Here is a 23,926-nt window from a genome sequence, read left to right on the forward strand (position 1 = left end):
GAGGGAGACAGGAGAGAGACAGACAGCAGATGATAGAGGGAGACAGGAGAGAGACAGACAGCAGATGATAGAGGGAGACAGGAGAGAGACAGACAGCAGATGATGGAGGGAGACAGGAGAGAGACAGACAGCAGATGATGGAGGGAGACAAGAGAGACAGACAGCAGATGATGGAGGGAGACAAGAGAGACAGATAGCAGATGATGGAGGGAGACAAGAGAGACAGACAGCAGATGATGGAGGGAGACAAGAGAGACACACAGCAGGTGATGGAGGGAGAGAGGAAAGAGACAGACAGCAGATGATGGAGGGAGACAAGAGAGACAGACAGCAGATGATGGAGGGAGACAAGAGAGACAGACAGCAGATGATGGAGGGAGACAAGAGAGAGACAGACAGCAGATGATGGAGGGAGACAGGAGAGAGACAGACAGCAGATGATAGAGGGAGACAGGAGAGAGACAGACAGCAGATGATGGAGGGAGACAGGAGAGAGACAGACAGCAGATGATGGAGGGAGACAAGAGAGACAGACAGCAGATGATGGAGGGAGACAGGAGAGAAACAGACAGCAGATGATAGAGGGAGACAGGAGAGAGACAGACAGCAGATGATGGAGAGAGACAGGAGAGAGAGACAGATAGCAGATGATGGAGGGAGACAGGAGAGAGACAGACAGCAGATGATGGAGGGAGACAAGAGAGAGACAGACAGCAGATGATGGAGGGAGACAGGAGAGAGACAGACAGCAGATGATGGAGGGAGACAAGAGAGAGACAGACAGCAGATGATGGAGGGAGACAGGAGAGAGACAGACAGCAGATGATGGAGAGAGAGACAGACAGCAGATGATGGAGGGAGACAGGAGAGAGACAGACAGCAGATGATGGAGAGAGAGACAGACAGCAGATGATGGAGAGAGAGACAGACAGCAGATGATGGAGGGAGACAGGAGAGAGACAGACAGCAGATGATGGAGGGAGACAAGAGAGAGACAGACAGCAGATGATGGAGGGAGACAGGAGAGAGACAGACAGCAGATGATGGAGAGAGAGACAGACAGCAGATGATGGAGGGAGACAGGAGAGAGACAGACAGCAGATGATGGAGAGAGAGACAGACAGCAGATGATGGAGGGAGACAGGAGAGAGACAGACAGCAGATGATGGAGAGAGAGACAGACAGCAGATGATGGAGGGAGACAGGAGAGAGACAGACAGCAGATGATGGAGGGAGACAGGAGAGAGACAGAAAGCAGATGATGGAGGGAGACAGGAGAGAGACAGACAGCAGATGATGGAGAGAGAGACAGACAGCAGATGATGGAGGGAGACAGGAGAGAGACAGACAGCAGATGATGGAGGGAGACAGGAGAGAGACAGAAAGCAGATGATGGAGGGAGACAGGAGAGAGACAGACAGCAGATGATGGAGAGAGAGACAGACAGCAGATGATGGAGGGAGACAGGAGAGAGACAGACAGCAGATGATGGAGGGAGACAGGAGAGAGACAGACAGCAGATGATGGAGGGAGACAGGAGAGAGACAGACAGCAGATGATGGAGGGAGACAGGAGAGAGACAGACAGCAGATGATGGAGGGAGACAGGAGAGAGACAGACAGCAGATGATGGAGGGAGACAGGAGAGAGACAGACAGCAGATGATGGGGGGAGACAGGAGAGAGATAGACAGCTGATGATGGAGGGAGACAGGAGAGAGACAGACAGCAGATGATGGAGGGAGACAGGAGAGAGACAGACAGCAGATGATGGAGGGAGACAGGAGAGAGACAGACAGCAGATGATGGAGGGAGACAGGAGAGAGACAGACAGCAGATGATGGAGAGAGAGACAGACAGCTTAGCTTCTTTTTAAGTTGTGATTTAGAGAAAATGGGCCTGCAGCCATATAAACTACATTAACTAGCTAAAGTTAACATTAATGTTAGCTTAACCCATTTAATCCCAAATTTTTCCCAGACATGGAAATATCCAAATCATATGTCATTACTAACCCATTTCAATAATCAATCATTACTTTTGAAAATCTTCATGGAAAATTAGGTGAAAAGTGTGTTTTATGGTCACAAAGGTGACCGGTGGGATAATGTCTATGTTAGCATATTTCTCCTTCACAGTCTTATAAAATACTTCTAAAATGTAAAACTCTGTTTCTGGCAGCATCTCCATCATCGCCACTAAAATACTTCATCACATGCTAGTGTGACTATTTTACATATCAAAAGTCCTCATACATCACCGATATGAATACAGAAAGCAAACTCAAAACATCTCCTTTATTGTAACATTGTGACTTTTGGAAAATGTATTGAAACCTTCATGTTCTAACTTTGTTCTAACATTTTATCTTGTACTTTAGTTCAATATTACTTTAGTGCATTCATTGTAACATTGTAATATTTAATCTGTAGACCAGTCACATGATTAATTTACAATATAGGGGTTATTCAGGATAGAGGTATTCTGCATTCAAGAAGAGGAAAGCATCAAACTAAACTTTGATATATACATGTATATATTTATGTGTGTGTGTGTGTGTGTGTGTGTGTGTGTGTGTGTGTGTGTGTGTGTCTCCCCCTCATAGTCCATATCTGACCCATCACTATCACCATCACTGAGGACAGCATCTTTCTCATGTAACAAGTACATGTACATCTAGATACTGTACATTGTGTTATCCCACTGGTCACAACATGTTTCTTCATTCTGTGACTTCAGTGAACAGAGTTGAGTGATTGTAAATACATATATCAATACTAAACATCTTAAAGATTATGTGTACCAGAAATATTAGTCTCATCTTCATATTAACATACTTTACTAAGCTTGTTTTGTCGGAGCTTTCATGCAGCCATCCTCCTCTACAGGTGCAACCAGGAAGTAATCAGCTCTGGTCATGTGACATTTACACTAAACATGCAACACTGCACATATGTCATTGAGAGGTTTTATTACTTCAATACTTTCTGGAAATGGATCGATACAATATTCAGTAATGTTTTTAGGACCTGTTAACTGAAAATGTTTTCATGGTCACTATAGTGACCGATGGGATTAAATTTAAAGTCCACAGTTTAACCAATGTTAATGTTATTTAATTTACCTGACAATGTTCCTCTCTCAGCCTGAACCATCATAATATCAAATAAAAAGGATACAAATTATGATCTCTGGCTCCATTTTAATCAGATCAGTTAGTTACGTCTTCTTTGTGCTTTAGGGTCAACAGCAGCTGGTTGCTAAGCAACGGGAGTGGCAAAATGTGAGGGCGGGAACAGCTGGTGACTCAAACAGGAAGTCCTCTGTAGATCAGACCATCTTGGCCTTCACGTTCTACGTCAGCTGTGTTCTCTGAAGGATGAGGCCGCTGAATTTAGACACAACTATTGTGTTTCCTGTGACCCCTCCACAATAAAAGTTTATCTAGTTGAGGTGTTTTAATGTGAAGCAGCAGCATTTAAATGCAGCTCTGACACAGAGTGAGCAGGAAACAGTGAGGATGATCAATCAGATGGACTTACACACAGTAACACTGATCACATGCTGCATCGTTTGTCACAAGTCTGAATATATGGCGGACTAACAACACCAACCGCTGCACAGAGAGATGCTTACTGAATATACATACAGTGATTGTAGAAATAATACATGTAACCACTTCAAAACATTCATTTCACAAATACTTATTTACAACAATGATAACTGCAGTTTAGAAAAATATAAGTAGACACTGGCTGCAGCCCAACCCTCCCACAGTAGAAGAATGGACAGATATGATTAATGATAGATACAGAATGGGAAGAAAATCACCTTTTCACTTCATATACAAATGGATAAATTCACAAAAATATGGTCAAAATGGGTTTCCTTCATGAAAAGACACAGACGGATCTAAGGGAAGTAACGGATTAAATATGAAAGTGTCCTCAGCTAATTGAACGGTCATTTTAAAAGCTGATAGACAATCTCCCTACAAAGGTGTTTTCTCTTTTCATGTATTATTTTCCCACACACCCCTGCTCTATTTCACTTGTTCTAATGTTGGGAAAAACCTGATTCTTATCCCCTCCTCTCCAATGTTTTATTTTTATAGTTATATATAATTATCCATGTACATGAGTACACAATCTGTGTCCATTTATAAAAATGAATATATTATTGGTTTCACAGTCGTTGGAAAATAGCATGTCATTTGAACCCCAGCTGTAATTCATTCTGTCAGCCGCTAGAGGGAGCTAGAGGGCCATCAATCCGACCGTCCGAATACACGGAAGTACATCTCTCATGTGAAGAGATGCACAAAGATGCTCCTGAAGTACAAAGCTGAAATTTAAAAACTGCAGTTTAAGAGCAGCAGAGAACTTTACAGAGGATAACATATTTGAGAAATATAATTTAAAAATGTTATGGAATGTAAGGGCAGAGAATAAAATACAAAGAGATATGTTTGCACTGAAATAATATATGACTCAGTAATGTTTGTTTCTGTGTGAAGTTCACAACATTTTTCTTATGAAAATAGAAAAGTAGTTGTTGAAATATGAATTTTTCTGAAAAATAGATATGTAAATGGTAAAATGTTGATTTTTCTCACGAAAATTAGAAATGTTAAAAATGTTGGCCCACTAGGGAGCCTTGTCTGGGTCATGTGTTCTTGAGAGCCAAATCATCTGTATTTTTTTTAAATTGGTATAATAAACTTTGATTGCTAGTATATATGTTGTTGTATTTATTAAATGAGTGAGCTATAGTAGGCCAATGAAGTGACAAGGTTATAATGGTGGAAGTGTATGGTGATATATCTGGCCCTCTGGTCGTGAGGTGAACATTTGTGTGTCCCTCCCTTTCATCAAAGCTGCCCTCCCTGTTCTGGATGAACTGCTTTTTACTTCCCTGTGATCAAAAGCAAGGAAAACATGATTGATGTATGAAATACTCTGAAAAAACAAACAAACAAGAAATAATAAATGACTGGAATAGAATGAAAACCTCTGATTGGATGAAAACCCCGTGGAGTGGAGCCTGGCGGTGTTGATGTATGTGAGCAGTTTACTTCCCTGTAGGGCTGTCAAAATTACTCTAAAATGACGTTCAAATATTCCCTTTAAAAAAACATATATATTCAAACATATTCATATTTCTGGTTGTTCATTAGGCACATCAATAAAAGGACAAATTAATACAACGAGACATAACTACTTGTATTGGTAATTTATTTAAGTTTAAACATATTCAACAACATATTACCTACAAAAATAAGGAAATGAACTGATGGACAAGCAGCCCTCTCTCTCTCTCTCTCTCTCTTCCTCTCTCTCTCACGTTCTCTTTCTCTCTCTTCCTCTCTCTCTCTCTCTCTCTCTCCCTCCCTCCCTCCCTCCCTCACTCTCTCACCCCCTCCCTCTCTCTCCCTCTCACGCTCTCTCTCTCTCTCTTCCTCTCTCTCTCACGTTCTCTTTCTCTCTCTTCCTCTCTCTCTCTCTCTCTCCCTCCCTCCCTCACTCTCACACCCTCCCTCTCTCCCTCTCACGCTCTCTCTCTCTCTCTCCCTCCCTCCCTCCACATATCGGTTTAAATGAACGACAACAAGAAACAAATGTTGATCAAGAGTTTAGAGCAATTTAAGGTTGTGATTCTTGTCCTAAATATGTCAGGCTTCATTCAGTGGTTGAAACAAATATTATTAACATTAATTGAAGTTGCCACTGTTTTTTTTTTTTTTTTAACGTATGATTCAAAATAATTTTCACATTCGAAATTCTGTTTTTAACAACTATTCGAATACATATTGGAATTTAGAATATTTGTCGACAGCCCTACTTCCCTGTGATCAAAAGCAAGGAAAACATGATTGATGTATGTAATACATACTAAACAAGAAATAATAAATGACTGAAATGGAATGAAAACCTCTGATTGGATGAAAACCCCGTGGAGTGGAGCCTGGCGGTGTTGATGTATGTGAGCAGTTTGTTCTCATTTAAAGATCCAACACAAATAATATCACATCATCTTTAAAGCAGAGTCCTACCTGAGATCCACAGGAACAGTGCCAGCACCAACAGGGGGTCCATGATGTGCAGGTAGACCGTCTGTCTGCCCGCCTGTCTGTCTCTGCTCTGATAAAGACCTGTGCTGCTCTCAATGTAGATCTGTGTACAGGAAGAGGTGGAGCTTTACTCTTTACTTAGAAACATTTCTCAGAACTGCATTTCTGGGAAACTAAAAAACTTTTAATCGGACAAGAATCTGCCTACTGAGGACATATTATATGACTGTTACTATGACAACCAGGAAACCAGGAGATGTTCCTATGAGATTAATGCTGTCAGTGTGGTCTTATCACTTTGATCGATGTTTCAACACCAAGTCTTTCAGAGGAGACTGGATTACAGCTTATATTAACTGTTGATGGATCTATTGAATGTTTTAGTAATCAATCATTGAGTCTATAAAACACCAGTAAACGGTATAAAATGTGCAGCCCAGTCTGTCAGAATCCGAGGTGAAGTCTTTAAATGTCTTGTTTTGTCCGACCAACAGTCCAAAAGCCAAAGAGATTCAGTGGATGTGGATCTCTGCAGGAAGCTCCGAGCTGTCCATTCCTGTTGGATTCCTTCTAACTTCTGAATTCAAACATCGTCCCTCAAACTCGTAGCAGGAAAATGATGATGAGAAACGGTGCAGGATGATATTTGAGTGTTTCAGTGTGTCTCCTTGTTGACTGCAGTCTGTGTGTAAATGCTGCTGTAACTGACTGTGTCTCAGTCAGTTCACTGACATCATGTTTCAGTCTGACTTTGACTTTCATTCGTCCTTCATAAAGCAGCAGGATGTTTTCAGCTCTGCTGCTTTCTTTATTCAGAACACCTCATATTTTATTGCTCTGGAGGCTCATTTTATTCTGAACCTGTAAATCTGTTTGTGTTGTTTTAGCTGCATTTGGCCTGCAGAGGGGTTCCACCTTTGTCACGGCCTCCTGCACTGCTTTACTCTGGCGCTCAAATACTCTAGAAAACAACTTTGACAGGTACGGTGGCTGAGGAGGAACATACAGGGTGAACTTTACAATAGTGATCCAGCGCTTTATCAATACATTACAACCAGAATCAAAGAGAGGGAGTGAGGGGGGCTCACAGTCTGGTTATGGGACCAGCCGGTCATAAACTGATGCACGGTGAACCTTTGCTGAACAACATGAACAGCTTCATGAACACAATTCAATAACATCCATGAATATAGGCCAGAGATCTTCAACATGGGGTCCTGGACCCATAGGGGGTCCACGGATTTCCAGCAGGGGGTCCCCAACATTATTTGATCCCAAACCTTTTTTCTTACAAAATTAAAAATATGTTCAAAAATACACATTAACATTAATACAACATCTAATAAGCAAATATAAATGTTAATTGTTGTGTAAATGTGAAATTGTGATGTAGAAATGCCAATATAGATTTACAACATGTTCTGTAAATATATATTTCTGTCAACAATTATTATTTTAATGGCTAAGCATTGCATACATACATCATTACAAAGTACCTGTATACATGGCACTATAGGCTGCACTACACATTATTATTGGCCCGGCTTAATAAGGAACATGATTAATATGATATGTAATAGGGGGCCCTCCACCGTGTCACTATCAGCCAAGGGGCCCTTGGCCTGGAAAACGTTGAAGACCTCTGATATGAATGAATGTAAAAATATGGTCACACTGTTTAAATAATGACAGTAGGCTACTTCACTGGATGGAAACTTGGAATGAGCAGTGGGATAACCGGAATGAACACATTAGTTTCCCAACAAAGTGACTGAGATACAGATAAGACTGATAGATCCTGGATCTTAGCCCGGTCTGGAGCAGGCTAGCTCCACAGGATACATCTCCATGGTGACCGATGCCATGACATGAGACATACTTTCATGGAACTGGATCAAGGCTAACTTCAGCCAGGATCTGGACCTCTGGACTCTGAACCTAACCCCGGACTCTGAACCTGACCCCGGACTCTGAACCTGACCTACGAGTCACCATGGCAACCAGGAGAGTTAGAGATATTACTTTTGTGTTTATGGAGAAAACAAGCTCATCCTTAGAAAGCGGAGCAACACAGCTGCAGCAACGGAGCAATAGTTGGTCTGGGAAGCAAATGTAGACCGAATTAAATAGTAATTTGATTTCAAAGTGAATAACATTTTCTTTTTAGGTCCACAGCGCAGTACAGCGGTGTAACGGTAAGCAACGCTGACTAATACAAACCCGACTGAGGTTCAGTTCCTGTTGGTCATGGCTGAAAGTTGTGGAAATAAAAAGAAGAGTTTTGATTTAGGTTTAATCCCACAGACACAAAAAGAATGTGGCTGCAGCTGAAAATGAAGCATAAGAATATTGTGCAGCCTAAGATATGGTTTTAATCATATTTCACATATTAAACAGAGTTAATATCAGTGGCTATTTCTACTTCCAACAGAACGCTGCTTCAACACACAGAAATGTCCTTAAACATTTCAGAAAACTCCCGTTTGCAAAAAAACCTAAGAGCTCTGCAAAGAATCTGGTCTGAGATTACGATATGAAATAAAGAAATGGAAGGCCGGAGAATATTGTTCAGATGTGTGATGGATGGTGAGGTAAAACTGAAGAGTTCTACTAAGTAATCAACATCCTCTCCAGACGCGAGGCTGCTAGAATCACTTGTGCTTCCATATCGATGGTTGACGAGGAAAGGACTCTGCAAGTTTCCACAGCTGGTTCAGGATCAGCAAAATGGAGGAGACAGATTGGGAGAAACTCAGTTTGTTGAAGAAAACCTGCCAGCGAGCAGGTTAGCTTCACAGAGTCAGTTACCATGGTAACAGTTTACTGATAAGGAAACGTCAGCCTGTTAAAGCCTGAACGTATTAAGTGTATGTTGCAATAACAGCTGAGTGGAAGGAGAGGCGGTTTGAGGGGGAAGGGGGTGGAGCTGCTGATACAGCTGATAACGACACACACGTGCACGCGCTAGTGCTCGAGACGGCAGAGTGTGTGCAATCAGGAAGTAAGCATCGACACACAGGCACGCCGTCCAAGTTTACCTCCGCCCCGACTTTTTGATTGACGGGGTTTTTAACCTTTAATCTGCAGAATCAAGATCACTTTAGGTATTTACAAATCAGGGATTTTGTCTGCAAAATATTTAAAAAATGATACTACAATGGGAGAGGAGATCCTAGACATTTTTCAAAAAGCCTGTAAAAGAAGCTACTTACCAAAACCAGAATATCTAAATGATATTGAAAAGAGACCATTCTCTGAATATTAAAGCAAGATGGAAAGCCGAGCTTCACAAGCTCTCCCTCCTGGAGAGAACGGGACTCCATTATTCTGAACTCAGCACAAAATACTCACTTCTCTAATCACTCTGCTTGCTGGAGGTCCTGTTGAAGCATCTTCACATTTCCTGGAATCGCCCTTCTGTGGCTCCATTTTGGTGTCCATGGTGTCCTGGAAGCAGTTTTTAAGATGAAAATCTATTTTAGTGTTTAAATCTTGTACCTGGGTGATCTAGAAGGGCTTTCAACTAACATGTAGAAGTTAACTTGACTGACAATTATTTCAGTGTATCTGTATCAGATTGGGTTGTAAAGCGGCAGAACATTTCCAGTACATTTTCTGAAGACTTTCCATGGGAAGTTACGCTGGGGAATTTGGGAAATATTCATATATTATATTTGCACTTTACAATATGCAGCTGCAGTTTTGTGGCATTCTTCACGTATGTCTTTTCACAATATTTACACACAAAGACTTTCCTTGAACATTAGCTTGTGTGAAATCGGATGGTGCACGTGGCATTTCTCGGTAGAATAAGAAAACAGTATTCATACTCTCAAGTGTACTTGCATGAAATCTGTCCGTTTTAGTCAAAATTATGCTTAAGTATATTTTCCACAACTATATTAAAAATCCCTGTTCAGGACCAACCTTCAATTTTGTAAATTGCAGGTTTATTCCCATGAATTCCTGATAATTCCCATGGAAAGTTTCCAACTGAAACTTGCATTAAGCAGCCCTGTGACGTCACTGCTCCTCTCCTGTCAGCCTCTCTGCTGCTGTGAAGACACACAGCGGTGGTAGGGAGGACGGGCTGGTTGTCTCAACCTCAGAGTAACAACAAGTTCACCTGTTTCCAGACGCTTGACGTTAAATTATGACTCAACTGTTTTACCTTCAAACTGACGTTCGTGTTGTTTAATCCGACGTTCCGTTTGTCGTGTAAAACATAACGGAGGACACGAAAAACCCATTCTAACGTTCGGTTTAAATGAATCATTTCACTGTACGACTCCAGTAAACCTGGACCCAAAGTCCGTCTCATTCTCTCCGTGGTCTCTCCGCTTCGCTGTCCGCTCTTCCAGCGCGTCATCCAGCCCGCTGTTCCCCCACAAACACGCAGCAGAGACGGCAGAGACACACGGAGCAGTGAGGGGGGGCGACGCGGCCAAATGTCCGTTCAGAACAGAGTTTTGAGTTCATAGTCTGCAGCATGCTCCACGTTATCACAAGTAATTAGTGGCATTATATTCATTACCAAAGCATTGGTTCATTAATTATCAAACTTCCTGGACAATAGAATGATTAAGAGAGCGAAGCTGGGAAGTGACCATGGCGGTGACTCAGCCGTGAAACCCGCAGCCACAGTAACATATTAGTACGACGCTGAAGTTGGCTTCCGATTCGCCAGCCTCCGATTCGGCACTTAAGGGGAAAGTTAAGGGGAAATTAACTCATTGTGCAGTGCGACTGTTTGTCCACTGATTGACTGTTTTTTGTGACATTTCTTGATGTGAAAACTTTTTAGACATTTTAGGTAAGACACCAGCTTTGCCTGACACCTACTATTGTATCTGTAAAACTTTTATTTTATTTGTGAAAATGCTAAAGGGAGATTTTGCCGTTTTTGTTTTATACCAGACTCATTAGACCAGGTCCAGATCCAAAACCACTGTGCCTAGACTTCTCAGATCTACGCACATTCTGGAGACTGGAGGGGAATCAGCGACACAGCTGGAGCTGTGGTGAACTGAAGTCAGATTGTAGGAAGTAAACGTGAGAAGAACTATTATCATTTTGATGACTCGCACACATTTAATTACACTCCATATCATACGTTAGATCCGTGTTATCATGATGAACTCCAGCAGTGTTTTTGATGCTTTTACTGCATGCAATTTTTTTCATAAACACCTTCTTTTAAAATCCAACTTGTATCTTAAATCAAAATAATTTAGAAATATTGAATCAGCGCTGTCACCGCAGGAGGAGGAGGAGGAGACGGCCGACTGCATGTAATACAGGATACAATAAATACCCTCCATTAGATCCAGTGGCGTGGCGTGGGGAACATTTCCGAGGAAGCCAAGTGAGACACAACCTCGAAGCTGTGTATGTTTTTTACGGGGTGGGAGCAGAAAAACGGATGTTGCAGTTTATATGTTGCTATTTCCCGTGGTCGGATGAACTATTAGAGCGCCCAGCATCATTTTACCAGGACTTACACACGCTGAGCTCTCTCTCTCTCTCTCTCTCTCTCTCTCTCTCTCTCTCTCTCTCTCTCTCTCTCTCTCTCTCTCTCTTATTATTATTATATGATTATTCAGGGAGCAGGAATCCTTGTCAAAAAGGAGACAGGGCCAGCAGAATAGCCGCTGTAGCTTGGCGCTACCAGCTAGCCACTCAGTGCGGACGTAATTCTCCTCATTAAAGGTCCGAAAACCTTTCTTTTTTTCCACCAAGGGAGTTCAGCGCAGCTTGGCCTCCTCACAGACAACAGGGTGCAGTAACATGTTTTCAACGCTCATTCACCCCGTAACATTTAGAGGGGCGCTGTTTAACACATCATGAAACGCTCAATAATTACTGAAGAGAGACGAGGAGGAGACGACAGACACATCACAGAGGGATTACGTAAACTGTTAAAAAAGTGATTTTATTAAATGATGGTTATATTCTGAAAAAACGGAGGAAGCCTGGCTTCCCTTGGCCTCTGCAAGGAAACACCACTGATTAGATTAGAAAATCAGGAAATGATCCATTCGCCAGTGTGCACTTTGATACTGGGAGTGATTTTGAATTGAATTTATTATACAACCATACAGTAGAATGTCTTGATATTTTCTATAATAACATTCAGGATTTTGAGGTGACTTTATTAGAAAACCATCCAGTAAAATGACTTGATATTTGCTATGTAACTGCTAGTCACAGTCACTCTGAACAAAGATCTATTGAAGAAATTAGCAAACCCATCATTTTCCTCATGTTTAACCGTTGCACCTGATATAAAAACTGCTTTCAACACCATTTTGGTAACTTCGGGCACTTAAGTACAGGAATAGATGCGCAACAGATTTCGGCGGCTGGCGTGACCGCAGTGAGCCACGGCCCCCAGCCCGACTGGAGGGGTATCAACATCCGTGAGGATGTCATGCGGGGTTTGTAAGATAAGGAAGACAACAATCATTGTTCATTTTAACAAAGTCACTTATTAATATGGCAATTTCTTGCATCACAGAGCGTGTTTGCTGTAGCTCATCTGCAACGTTGTTGAAGGCGGTGATTGTGTCTCAATTGTGTCTCGCTGAAGTTGCAGGACGGCATCAGTGAGCACCCGACCGCTTGATGTGCCATGCGCCCAGGGTGCACTGCTGCTTTGCGCCGACTTGGAAGCTGTGCCGTCCTCACGTCACCCTCCCTTATAAAGGGAACATTGCGTACAGCTTGCCTGTTTTATAAATCAGATTTTTTTTTTTTGGCGCACGCAAACTTTGGCTTTTGGGCGTACGTACACTTTTAGTAAGGATCCTACTGACAGTTTTATAAATGAGGCCCCAGGTCTGTGCCACGGTCAAGTCCTGAAGTGCGCGAGGGCTCGCTCACGGACATTTTGAGCCCACTACTTTCGATGCTGACTTTACCTGAGGGAATTACCCACAGTTCATAGCGTTGCAACGTGAAACGTGGGGTTACCAGGGGAAGTCAGAGGAATTACAATGTGTGGAATATTACATTTACACAGATATATTAACATTAAAGATTTAAGGAGCATAAAGCACTTGAAATCATAGACATAAATCAGACGGGTGTGTAGAGGTGGATACACAGGTGGAATGAGACGCACACATATTTGTTTCTTTATTGTATGTTTAGGGGGTGAAGGAAAGGTAATGGTACATGCCAATTAGGGAAACCTACACCCTTGCCTCTCAGCCAGATGAACCACCAAAGTGGTTCCACCCCAAAGCTTCAAATAAGTACGCTAGGGACCCCTAGTGGTGAATGAAATAATGAAGAAAGTCAAAGAGTTTCCAGTCAACCTAACATGAGATGTTTGCTTCATGTGTCGATCCAACATCAAATCATTTGAGAATTAAAGTCATCTTGGTGATACATGTGTGTGAGTGTGCCTTTCATAAATAGTTCTGACCTCAAGGTAGAAAATAAGTCATTCGGTAAAATTCAAACCTGGATTTGAACCATCAACACTTTCATAATGTGTCTTATTCCTTAGCCACACCACCATTGTCTATTTGTAACATGAGATAGTAGTAATACTTATAATAATGATATATAATAATAATCATTTTTAATATAAGTAATGGATCCATGAAGGTGGGTCAATGCAACTCATATGATAATAACAATAATTATAATAAACAGGACACTACAGGGAGTCGAACCCCATCTCAGTAAACTGAAAGTATCTCCACCGCTGTCTTTTTATATTATTATCACCATTATGTATTCAAATCACATGTGGCATCAATCGGTTGAAAAGATTTACATTACCGAGCTAAATGTGTCCAATGGACGGATCAAAAGAAGGCCATCGTCGACACATATGAGGCAAACTACAGTCACAACTTACACACAGAGACAAGATCATCTTTAACTCAACACATGGACTCGTACTAAACCTTTGCATACAAGTTGTCGAGGAAAAACCCCAAATAAACCACAACACAAGAAGCTTTCTATGACTGGATTTGCACTAAATCCAACATCCAACAGCTTCCATTTTGGCTCCACGGTTTCTCTTTCCCCCGTGCTTATGGATGACGGATGATCTCTTCACCACGGCCATAGTTGCTTCTGCGTCTTCGTGCTTTCGTCTCTTGCCTCGGCCGACTCCGAGCTCGGTGTCTGGCAGATACGAGAGAAGCGAGGATGAGAGGAGGACAGAAGCCGAGGGGAACAAACACAACGAGGAGAACCAACACAGTCATGGAGGATGCAGAGGAGGAGAGTGGAAAAGAAACCAGGACAGAAGAGCACAAATGGATCTTCTTCCAGGATGAGATGAGATGATTGATTCACCGTTCATCTCCTCTGATTGAACAACGGGTGTCGTCTATGACATCATGCTGACAATTGATCAGAGAAGAATGCAAACACTTGGTTGGATTTAGAAGATTCTGGTTGTGTTTGTGAGACACTGATCTCTCTGGTTCAATAAAACACATGAATTCAATATTAGTTTGGATTAAAGAGGTCTTTTTTTATTCAACAGGTCACTTTTGCACTCGTTTCACCTCCGTGATGCTCTCCACATATTCAGGCTGTTGGGATGAAATTCAGGATCGAATGTCAATCAAATAGGAAACAAAATCTAAACTAATCAAATGCTAAGAAAATATAATCCAATGTGTTTGCAAAACCCACCCTCCTCACCTTGGCCTACCCACATAAAGGGATGCCTTTGTGACCTGTAACCATGGCAACGGACACACGACGTCCTCCGGAGAACGGTAACGTGGTTGTACTTTCTGTTAAAGTTGACTATTTGACGTCATTCACTTTGTAATACAACACTTCACTAAGCTTAACGTTTAACTAAGCTAGAAAGCTGTCGCCTGTTGGGAACTCTACATATTTACTGGAAATGTTTTTGGAACGCCCTCTAGTGGACAAGACGTAACACAACCACGATAATGGCATTGACTATGGATTTACACATGCTAATATTGAACTAGGGCTGAAACGATTCCTAGAGTTATTCGAGTAACTCGATTCTAAAAAATGCTCGAGACAAAAACTGCCTCGAAGCTTCTTAAATTCCTATCTCGCGCATTATGCCGCTGCTCAGCAGGGAACATTGTTCCACACGCACCGTTTTTCAGGAGTCCTGGGCTGCAGAGTGCAACCATTTAGGATGCACATGCGACCAAAAATCAGTGAAGTGCGGCTAAAATGTGTTCCTTGGTCGCACCGGAGCTCCAGCGGGTATATATATATATATGTATAGCATAATAACACAATTACACATATAATATTAATTTCACATATGTCAACATGCACACAGAGCCTTTATAGTTACACATATGTAACAGTGTAAATAATGAATTTGTTATTTTGTTAAATTCCTGTCAAACTTGGGACTGCAACCAACGGTTTTATTTTGAAAATCCACTTTATTTTGAAAGTCCAAAGCGGATGTTTGCGTTACGCTTAATGCTGGGCATTTGGTTTAGCGCTCAGAAGCGAGTAACGTTACGCTGTGGGTGAGTTACCATTCTGTTCGCTCGGACATCACGATAATTATAAATGCAAACTATGTTTTCATATTGTTATATTATTATGTAGACTCGGTCAGCATTTAATGTGTATAATTGCTTGTTAAGCGTAAGTCTTGTAAAAGTCGTAGTTTGACTGTTTTATGAAGAATTGTTGCCGTAATATGTGCGAATGTGATTTAAGCTAGCTACCAGCAGCACGAGGTGTACGTGACCTGCGTACTCTCATCTCTCTCATGCGGAGCTCTTCTTTTGTAGGTCGAGGAACAGACTGACATCTTTCATTGACACGCTGGTTGTGTGTTGTTCCCATGTTTCAGGTATGTTTGTTTGTATCGTTGAATGTAAAATATTCTGTGTTATATGTGAATGTGTAACGGTCCACTATGTGCCAGTCTCTCTTGCTCTCTGCGTTGTATATGTAGACCTGCACCTGCACATGGGGAAACCAGTGTGTCAAAGACAGCACGTCAGCATCACGGACAGAGACACAAGCAGCCCTACACAACACATAATAAATGAGAACGGAGGGCTAGCATCAGAGACAACGTAAAATAAGCTACGCATAAGCTAGCATTGAGCTCTGCGCCTGAACTTAATAATTTACCTGACGCCAAATAAACGGTATTAATTTCTCAATTAGATAACAAAAATACAGTAAACTAAAGTGATGTGTTGTGGGCTTTATGTACGGTGGCCCAGAGGTGTCAGGTCAAATACAAAAGTCACGACACAAATACAAAAGTCACAACACAAATCCAAAAGTCACAACACAAATACAAAAGCTGCAACACAAATACAAAAGCTACAACACAAATACAAAAGCTACAACACAAATACAAAAGCTACAACACAAATACAAAAGCCACAACGGAAGTGATCTAAAACACGGATAAACTCAACTTCCCAAAATGCATTGCGGCTCGTCTGACTTCTGAAAAGTTTTGGATAATGGCGGTGATTCTGGCGACAGTCAGCAACAAACCGCGTACACATGTAAGTATACTGTAACATGACTTTTATGTTTCCAGCTGACTTTTAAATCGTATTGATAATGAACGTTACTTTATTGTTGTTGGAATTGTACGTTAACGTTACGAATCGAAGGTCCTGCTAGCCGGCTAGCCTACAGACGGTAATTTACCACAGAGGTTAGCGAGCGTAACCGAAGCGGCAAATGTGCCGTTTTTACCGACGTTAACTAAAAAGATAGTGCTTATGTTAAAACGTGGTTATATATTTACTAACGGTGGTAAATAACATGGTGCATCATTGTTCGTTAAAGGGAGGGATGCAGACACCGAGCGCCTCATCCGGTGGAGGGAACGATGAGGAGAAGTTCACCGGCAGGAGGAATGCTGCTCTGAGAGGCTTCATTTAAGAAAATGTGGTGTTAAATGTTATAATTCTCATATGCAGGGCTTAAGTACTACTGGTGCATATTTAGCTACTCAATGATATAAGGTTGAACACCAGCGTATATAGATGGGAGATGTCCTGCTCTCCTGAGATGTCTACCTGAAACGTTCTGTTGAACAGCAAGAAATCATCAATGTGCTGTAACACTTTTCTATGTACTGTTCTTCATATAGGATGTTTCTTAAAGAACAGGGGTGGAGGGAAGGTGGAGCTGGATGAGCTAAGAAGAAGTGGGAGACCCTCAAGCAGAAATACAAGGTGAGTTGGAAGCAGTTTAAAGTATTGAACTCTACATGCTTGATGTGAAGCATAAAAGAAACAAGATGAAGTTGTCTTTCTTATTAATAATCAGGTAAAGTCAGTGCTGGGTAATATCTACAATGTGTTCAAACATCAGAGTCCATTAAGTTTGTCCCATGTGGAACAGTATTACAGTACATATTATAATATATGACTAGTGGTGAATAGTTGATCTAAACAATGATTACAAGAAGTGTTTGTATATGTTGTTTAAAGGAACTGACAGTGTCAGCACTGAGGGAGGAGAGGTCACCTAAACCTAACCCCCATCACCACCGTTGAAATATGGACATTTTATTGATCACGTTTTGTAAAAAACAGCATTCTTTACATACAAAGAAATTAAAAGGGGTAAAGCAATCTGTCTGTCACTGCAAAAAAAAAACTTTTATAAATAGTAATGTATTTAAAAAAAACAGGCATCTACCTAAGGCGATGCTATAGAAATAGTTGATAAAAAAGTATAGTATAAAAAATGACTTAAAATTGCAGGTGTTTGTGTGTGTGTTTTTTTAAGTGCATAAAGTGCCAATTAAAGTCCATCATGGTTGAGAAGTCTGACTGCCTGCAGGAAAAAGCTCTTCCTCAGTGTCTGTCCTGGCCTTTATGCAGCGTTGACGTCTGCCCGACTGCAGCAGGGTAAAGAAGAGATTTTCCTGGCTCTCAGCCTCACCCTCTTGCTGTACGTTTCCTCCAGCGTGGTGAGGGATGCCTTGATACCCTCTGCAATGCAGCTCGGTCCCGTGCAGTGCAGCTTCCATAGCAGGCTGAGGTACAACCTGTGAGGATGCTCTCAATGGCTGCGGAGTAGAAGGTCCTCAGGATGGAGGGGGAGACCTTAAACTTCCTCAGCCGCCGGAGAAATTACGTAAACTATATATAAGGTATGTTCTGTTAGTAAGCAGTGGACGAGGTTCTCCTTGGAACGCCTTGAAAGACGGAGGTCCTTCCTTAAATCCCCTCCCCCAGCGGGGGAACATGAGGATTGACCTGCAGTACAGCCCTCTGGCACCAACCTGTAACAGAAAACACAAGATATTACATTTATTCTGAATGTTTTCCTGTTAATTTGTTGATGAACAGTACTTATTTCTTATCATACACGTATTGCAACCTGTATATATAACATGGATTATTTGTCTAATAAATGATTCACTAATAGCCCACTACTTGTGTTTTTATCCCACCAAACTCATACATGATATTAAAACGGCTTATATTAGCCTACATGTCTGTTGATTTTGTTTATGCATGCTTATGCCTGTCTATTGATAATCAAATAATAGAAGAACTTATTTAAACCAGATAAGTGATTTAACTTACTTCAGAGGGAAATCCAAATTCCATGTATGTGAATAATGTAGCTCCTCCGACGGCCGATTTCCTCCGTCGTCTCCGCGGTGAAGGTGCTGGTGTTCCGTGGTCAGAGGAATAATACAATCTATGAACATCAATGATCGATAAAAGCTGCTTAATAGTTGCAATCGATGGCGAGTGAAAGCAGCTACTCAGGTAAGAGGAAGAAAGCGAGAGCGCGCATATATAAAAAACTGTAGAAAACATTTGACAATGGTAGTTTGACTGAAAAAATATTTTGAAATATTTAATTAAGTGTAATACTAATCATGCTTTATATTTTGATAAGTAATGTCCATTAAATGGGAGCTAGAACCAAAATCAATTCAGTTATGTGAGAGAAGATGAGAACGAGATGTCAATAAAGTTAAAAAAAAAAAAAATGTAGTATGAGATGTGTTTGAGGTCACTTCCGTTGCGGCTTTTTTATTTGTGTTGTGGCTTTTGTATTTGGCCTGACACCTCTGGGCCACCGTATTTATGGCACTTTAGCTTGCAATTATCCCTGCAGCGTTTAGCATGTGACTTACCGCAGCAGTTTCCACACGTTCTGCTGTGGATTACCCATAAGTCACTTCTTTTAACCCTGTGCCGCAATGCAACATTTAGACCTTAGGGGGGACATTGGCATTTGGCCCAAGATGTCGCCCGTCTGGTCATTTCTCCGTTGTTGTCATGGCAACATGTGACCTTTATGGGATGCTTTCATACGGTTGTGCTGTGTGTTTCAACTACAGTCCTGTGGACCATCGCACACGTATCAAACAGTATATATAGCAATAATAACAATAATTATAATAATAATAAGCAGGAGACCACAGGGAGTCGGACCCCATCTCAGTAAACTGAAAATACCATCACCAGTGTCTTTTTATCTTATTACGGCCATTATTCATTCCTTAATATTATATTTATAAATGATAGATTCCACTCAAAGTGGTCCAAGACTGATCACATGATGATGTGAAACTACTTGAATTTAAAAACTGGCAAAGTGATTGAGAACAATGATTTGACACGTTGGAGTCAAACATTTCTTTACAACATTAAAGAGACCAATCGGAAACGGAGACAGACTTTGGACTTTTGATTGGAGGAACTGTTTGGTCCCAGAATGCTCTCTGCCAACTCGTCAGCTATTTGCTCTCAGCTGGAACACAAAAACAAACAATATGACAAAGTTCACAAATATTGCTGTAAATATGGTAAAAAGTGACTTTTAAATACTCACCACTTTTTTAACCGTTAGGAGCTAAATGTGTCAACATGTAGCCGTTCATTTCAGAGTGTCACGTGAAAAAACAGACAGATACATCACATGATGTAATATATATGTATTTATTTACATTTGCACAAAGATTCCAGAGGAGCAGTCGTTGGATGTGAGGATTCCTCCATGTTGGACTTCACCACTAAGAGCCCTGTTCCATGTTATTCTTGTACTATGGGGAGCTTTGCTCCGTTCTATTGACTGGAACACTGTTGATGATGTGAGCCTTACCGTTACACTGAGCCTGCTAGCACTGCTAGTTCACTGGACCATAGATTACCATCCGCATGAACACCTGGGTGATTCATGCATCTGGTTTTAAGTCCAAACACTGGGACTACTATCACTGCCATGCACCAGCATTTTCCAAACACAAACAGTCCTTGAGCTCTTGCTTTGACTTCATGATAGAATTGTGAATAAATAGTGAACGGCACGTCGTAGTCTGTCTTCTCTTTAGTCTGTCTTCACAAATCTCAAACAAACCAACACGCTGAATAGATCTCAGGCTCCTCCAACAAAGCTCCTTAAATGTGTCCAAAACTAAATCACAGCACTTCAAAACCACAACGTACCACATGAAATAGTCTAGAAATCAAATATAGGCCGAAAATGGAACATAGAAACATGAAATGAGAGATTTGTGGTCGATTGTAATTCCAAAACAAATATACAAAGTCAAGATTTCAATGCTCTACTTCAACTGCATCGACCTGCTGCATATGTTTCTTATGTTTATTCAGATTGTTTGCTTAGTTATGACCTTATTTCTCTTCAAAATCTGTTCAGTACAAAAATGAGCAAACTCCCTCATTCTCCCTCACTCCACAGATTCTTCATCATTATTCTATATACATACTTTTATTTTGAAATTTACCTTGGATTTACTGATCATCCCATGGCCTCATATTTGTTAGTTTTTTGGCATTTTTGTTTCATTTTGCTTTTTGCTTTCTCTTCTCATCATATAAAACATCGTCATGAATAAAAAGTCACGATAAACAACAACATTCCTTAAACTAAGTCAAATGAGCTCAAAACTTATAAAAAATAGCAAAATCAAGTACAATTTTTATGAAATAAGCAAAATGATTAATAAGAGTAAAATCCTGAAATACAAAATCAAATACTTGTTTATAAAGTACAACATTAAGTCAACACTTTATGTACAAAATGAAGCAGAATTCTTATGAAATATGAATATTGGTTCATCACAAAAATAAGCTGTTCATTGGGATTCTCTTCAGCTAAATGTGTCCTGCTGCCCAAATCGACTTCACAACAACAATGAGCCATGTGAACCACAAGGGGGCGCTGACGTGAAGTCATGACATGTGACTAACAGATGAAGTCGGTGTGAAAACAGTCTCTGGGACCTCCAACAGGACTCTGCAGTCCTGGTGCTGGGAGATTTCAACCACGTCTCCATGAAGAAACCTGTTACCATAGCAACAACAAGCCTCGCTTCAACAAGGAAGTAAGGCGCCTATGCAGTGAGACAAATGTTGCATTTCAATGTGGCGACAAAGACCAATACAAACTCCTTAAATAGCAACTTCAAAAGGCAGCTCAAACAGCTGAAGCCACTTCTAGAGTCACACCTGAAAACAAGCTCCAAGTCCATGACTTTAAGGGGGTTTGGCAGGGCCGGCACACAATCACTAACTACAAGACCAAGCATCATGTGAGCCCCCCTTCCTGAGAGGCTGAAGGATTTCTAATAATAATAATACATTCAATTTATATCACGCTTTTCTGAACCCAAAGACGCTTTACAGACAAGAGATAAACAGACCATCAGACAAAACAATGAAAGAAAGAAGATGGGTTTGGAGGCGGGACTGGAATATGGTGAGGGACTCAGAATCACTGATGGTTTGGGGAAGGGAGTCCCAGAGCCTGGGAGCTGCCCTGGAGAAGGCTCTGGCCCCGAAGCTGCGGAGGTTGGATTTGTGGATGGAGAGGAGACCGGCTGATGTGGATCTGAGGGCCCGCGAGGGTTGGTAGGGGGGGATGAGGTCAGGGAGATGAGGGGGGGCCAGATGGTGGAGTGCCTTCTAGATGGGAAGCCAGTAGAGAACACCAGACTGGAGGGGCTCAAACAGGTTATTAATGTGGAGATGGGATTGTAATTTTGTCATTTCTACTGTAGATTGGAGTCCAGTGAAGCTCAGACCAGCTCTCTCAGTCTCCCCCACCCTAGGTTGGCTGGTCCACCCTTTTCAATCTCAGAGCATGATATCAGAAGGCTGCTCCACCATCAAAACATCAGGAAAGCGGCAGGGTGCTTACCAGGGTGAAGTAGAACAGCTCCCCACTGACCCCTCCCACCCAGCACATCACCTGTTCACTCTTTTACCATCAGGGAAGAGGTACAGAAGCATCACCAGCAGATCCTCACGCTTCAGAGATAGCACCTAGCTCCAAACCCCCCACTTCAACATGGACATCTTTTCATGTCCAGAGTAATAACAATATAGTAGAAATGTGATGAGTCATATTTCCAGAGGAACATGCGTATGAACATGAGCTGGTGTCGGTGTGTTAGAAACCCATGTGGATGTGAGAGGAGCTCCTTGGAGGTGCTACTCTGCTCCCCGAGCTCCTTCCTGTTCAGTCGGCCCTCCTTCAGCTGCACCAACGCCCAGGTTGTAGTAATCCGGCTCCACGTCCTCCCGTCTGCCCGGCTTCTGCCCCCTGCTGGCCTGGAGAGACGTGACAGCACACAGACATGTGACTTCCTGCATGGCTCCTCTCTCCAGGTCAATGAACACAGACTGAGTCAGTGCTGTCAACAACAGACATGTGTCAGTACCTTACAGTAGAAGTAAAGGCCGACCTGCGCCGACAGCAGAATCAGCGGCACGGTGACCAATCTGATGATGACAGGTCTCAGATCTGATGATCAAACACATGGACAGTCATCACATGACTCATCATGACTCCAACAGCTGCCATTCAACACAAACTAGGGACCTGGCATTCTGTCCTCCAGTCCATTGTTTGCTGTCACCATTTACAGACCTGGTTTCACTTTGTTCACTAGATCAGGGCTGGATTCCAGAAAGCAGGTTTAGTTAAACTCTGAGTTTGTTAAGCCTGAGAAGAGGGACACTCTGGGTCCTCTGTTCCACAAAGACAGTGAACCTAAACTTCCACCTAATAGATATGAAGCACATTGATTGGAGCAGCCTGACGTCGGGACACGATGTTCAGAATCAGAATCAGAAAGGAGTTTATTGCCGAGCATGGGCAGACTGGCAATCTGGCATCAGATTAAAACCATATGTCTTAGGCTGCCTGTTTGCACAATATTCTTCTGCTTCATTTTCAGCTGCAGCCACATTTTTTTGTGTCTGTGGGATTAAACCTAAATCTAAAATAATATTATTACATTTCACTTCTTCCAGTCATGCTAATCAGGAATTGAACAGTCAGCTTACCTACGACAGTGACAGAGAGCAGACGGCTCTCATAGGAGAAGTTATGAGAAAGAACATGGACGTGATAAACACAGCTGTAGCGTCCCTGGTGGGCGGGCTCTGCAGCAGGAAACAGGAAGTGGGCAGTGTGATTGACAGCTGGCTGGGTGTAGTTGTGTGCTGAGTTGGAGGAGGTGAAGGTGAGCTGGAAGGAGCCTCCTGGGTACTGTGGCTGGACGGAGCAGAAGACGATGAAGGTGGAGCGCCTGAACGCCTGAAACCCCTGCTGCTGGGCCTCGGAGACCCCGTCCATGGAGGAGGACATGGAGATGTTTGGCTGCAGCAGCAGGTCTGTAAAGACAGAGAGATGATGAACGGTCACATGAGGCTCGTTGGAGATGAACTGCTCCTCGCCTGGAAAGTAGACGAGATCAGGCGGCAGCAGCAGGAGGCGGAGCCTAAAAGCTGCCGTCCAGTCCAACACTTTCCAGCAGCCTTCATAGACGTCACAGGAAGTCATAGAAACAGTTACATCCTGTTAGATGCTACCTGTAGTTTGTGAAGACGTTCAGATTG

At 42.1% G+C, this 23,926-nt stretch overlaps 1 protein-coding gene across 1 annotated transcript in view; it reads right to left on the minus strand.

Annotated features, from left to right (window-relative positions):
• Positions 1-3,352: 3,352 nt before the first annotated feature.
• LOC311010007 (CD5 antigen-like) overlaps positions 3,353-23,926 on the minus strand; it is a gene marked incomplete at both ends in the record, with an annotated part of 28,808 nt that continues 8,234 nt past the window's right edge. The window contains 2 exons of the mRNA XM_084004490.1: positions 3,353-3,370; positions 22,744-22,804. Coding sequence (XP_083860616.1) covers positions 3,353-3,370; positions 22,744-22,804 — 79 coding nt within the window. The remainder of the gene's footprint in view (positions 3,371-22,743; positions 22,805-23,926) is intronic.

Source organism: Eutrigla gurnardus (genome assembly GCF_963514095.1).
Source record: "Eutrigla gurnardus genome assembly, chromosome: 24".
In the NCBI taxonomy this organism is placed as follows: Eukaryota; Metazoa; Chordata; class Actinopteri; order Perciformes; family Triglidae; genus Eutrigla; species Eutrigla gurnardus.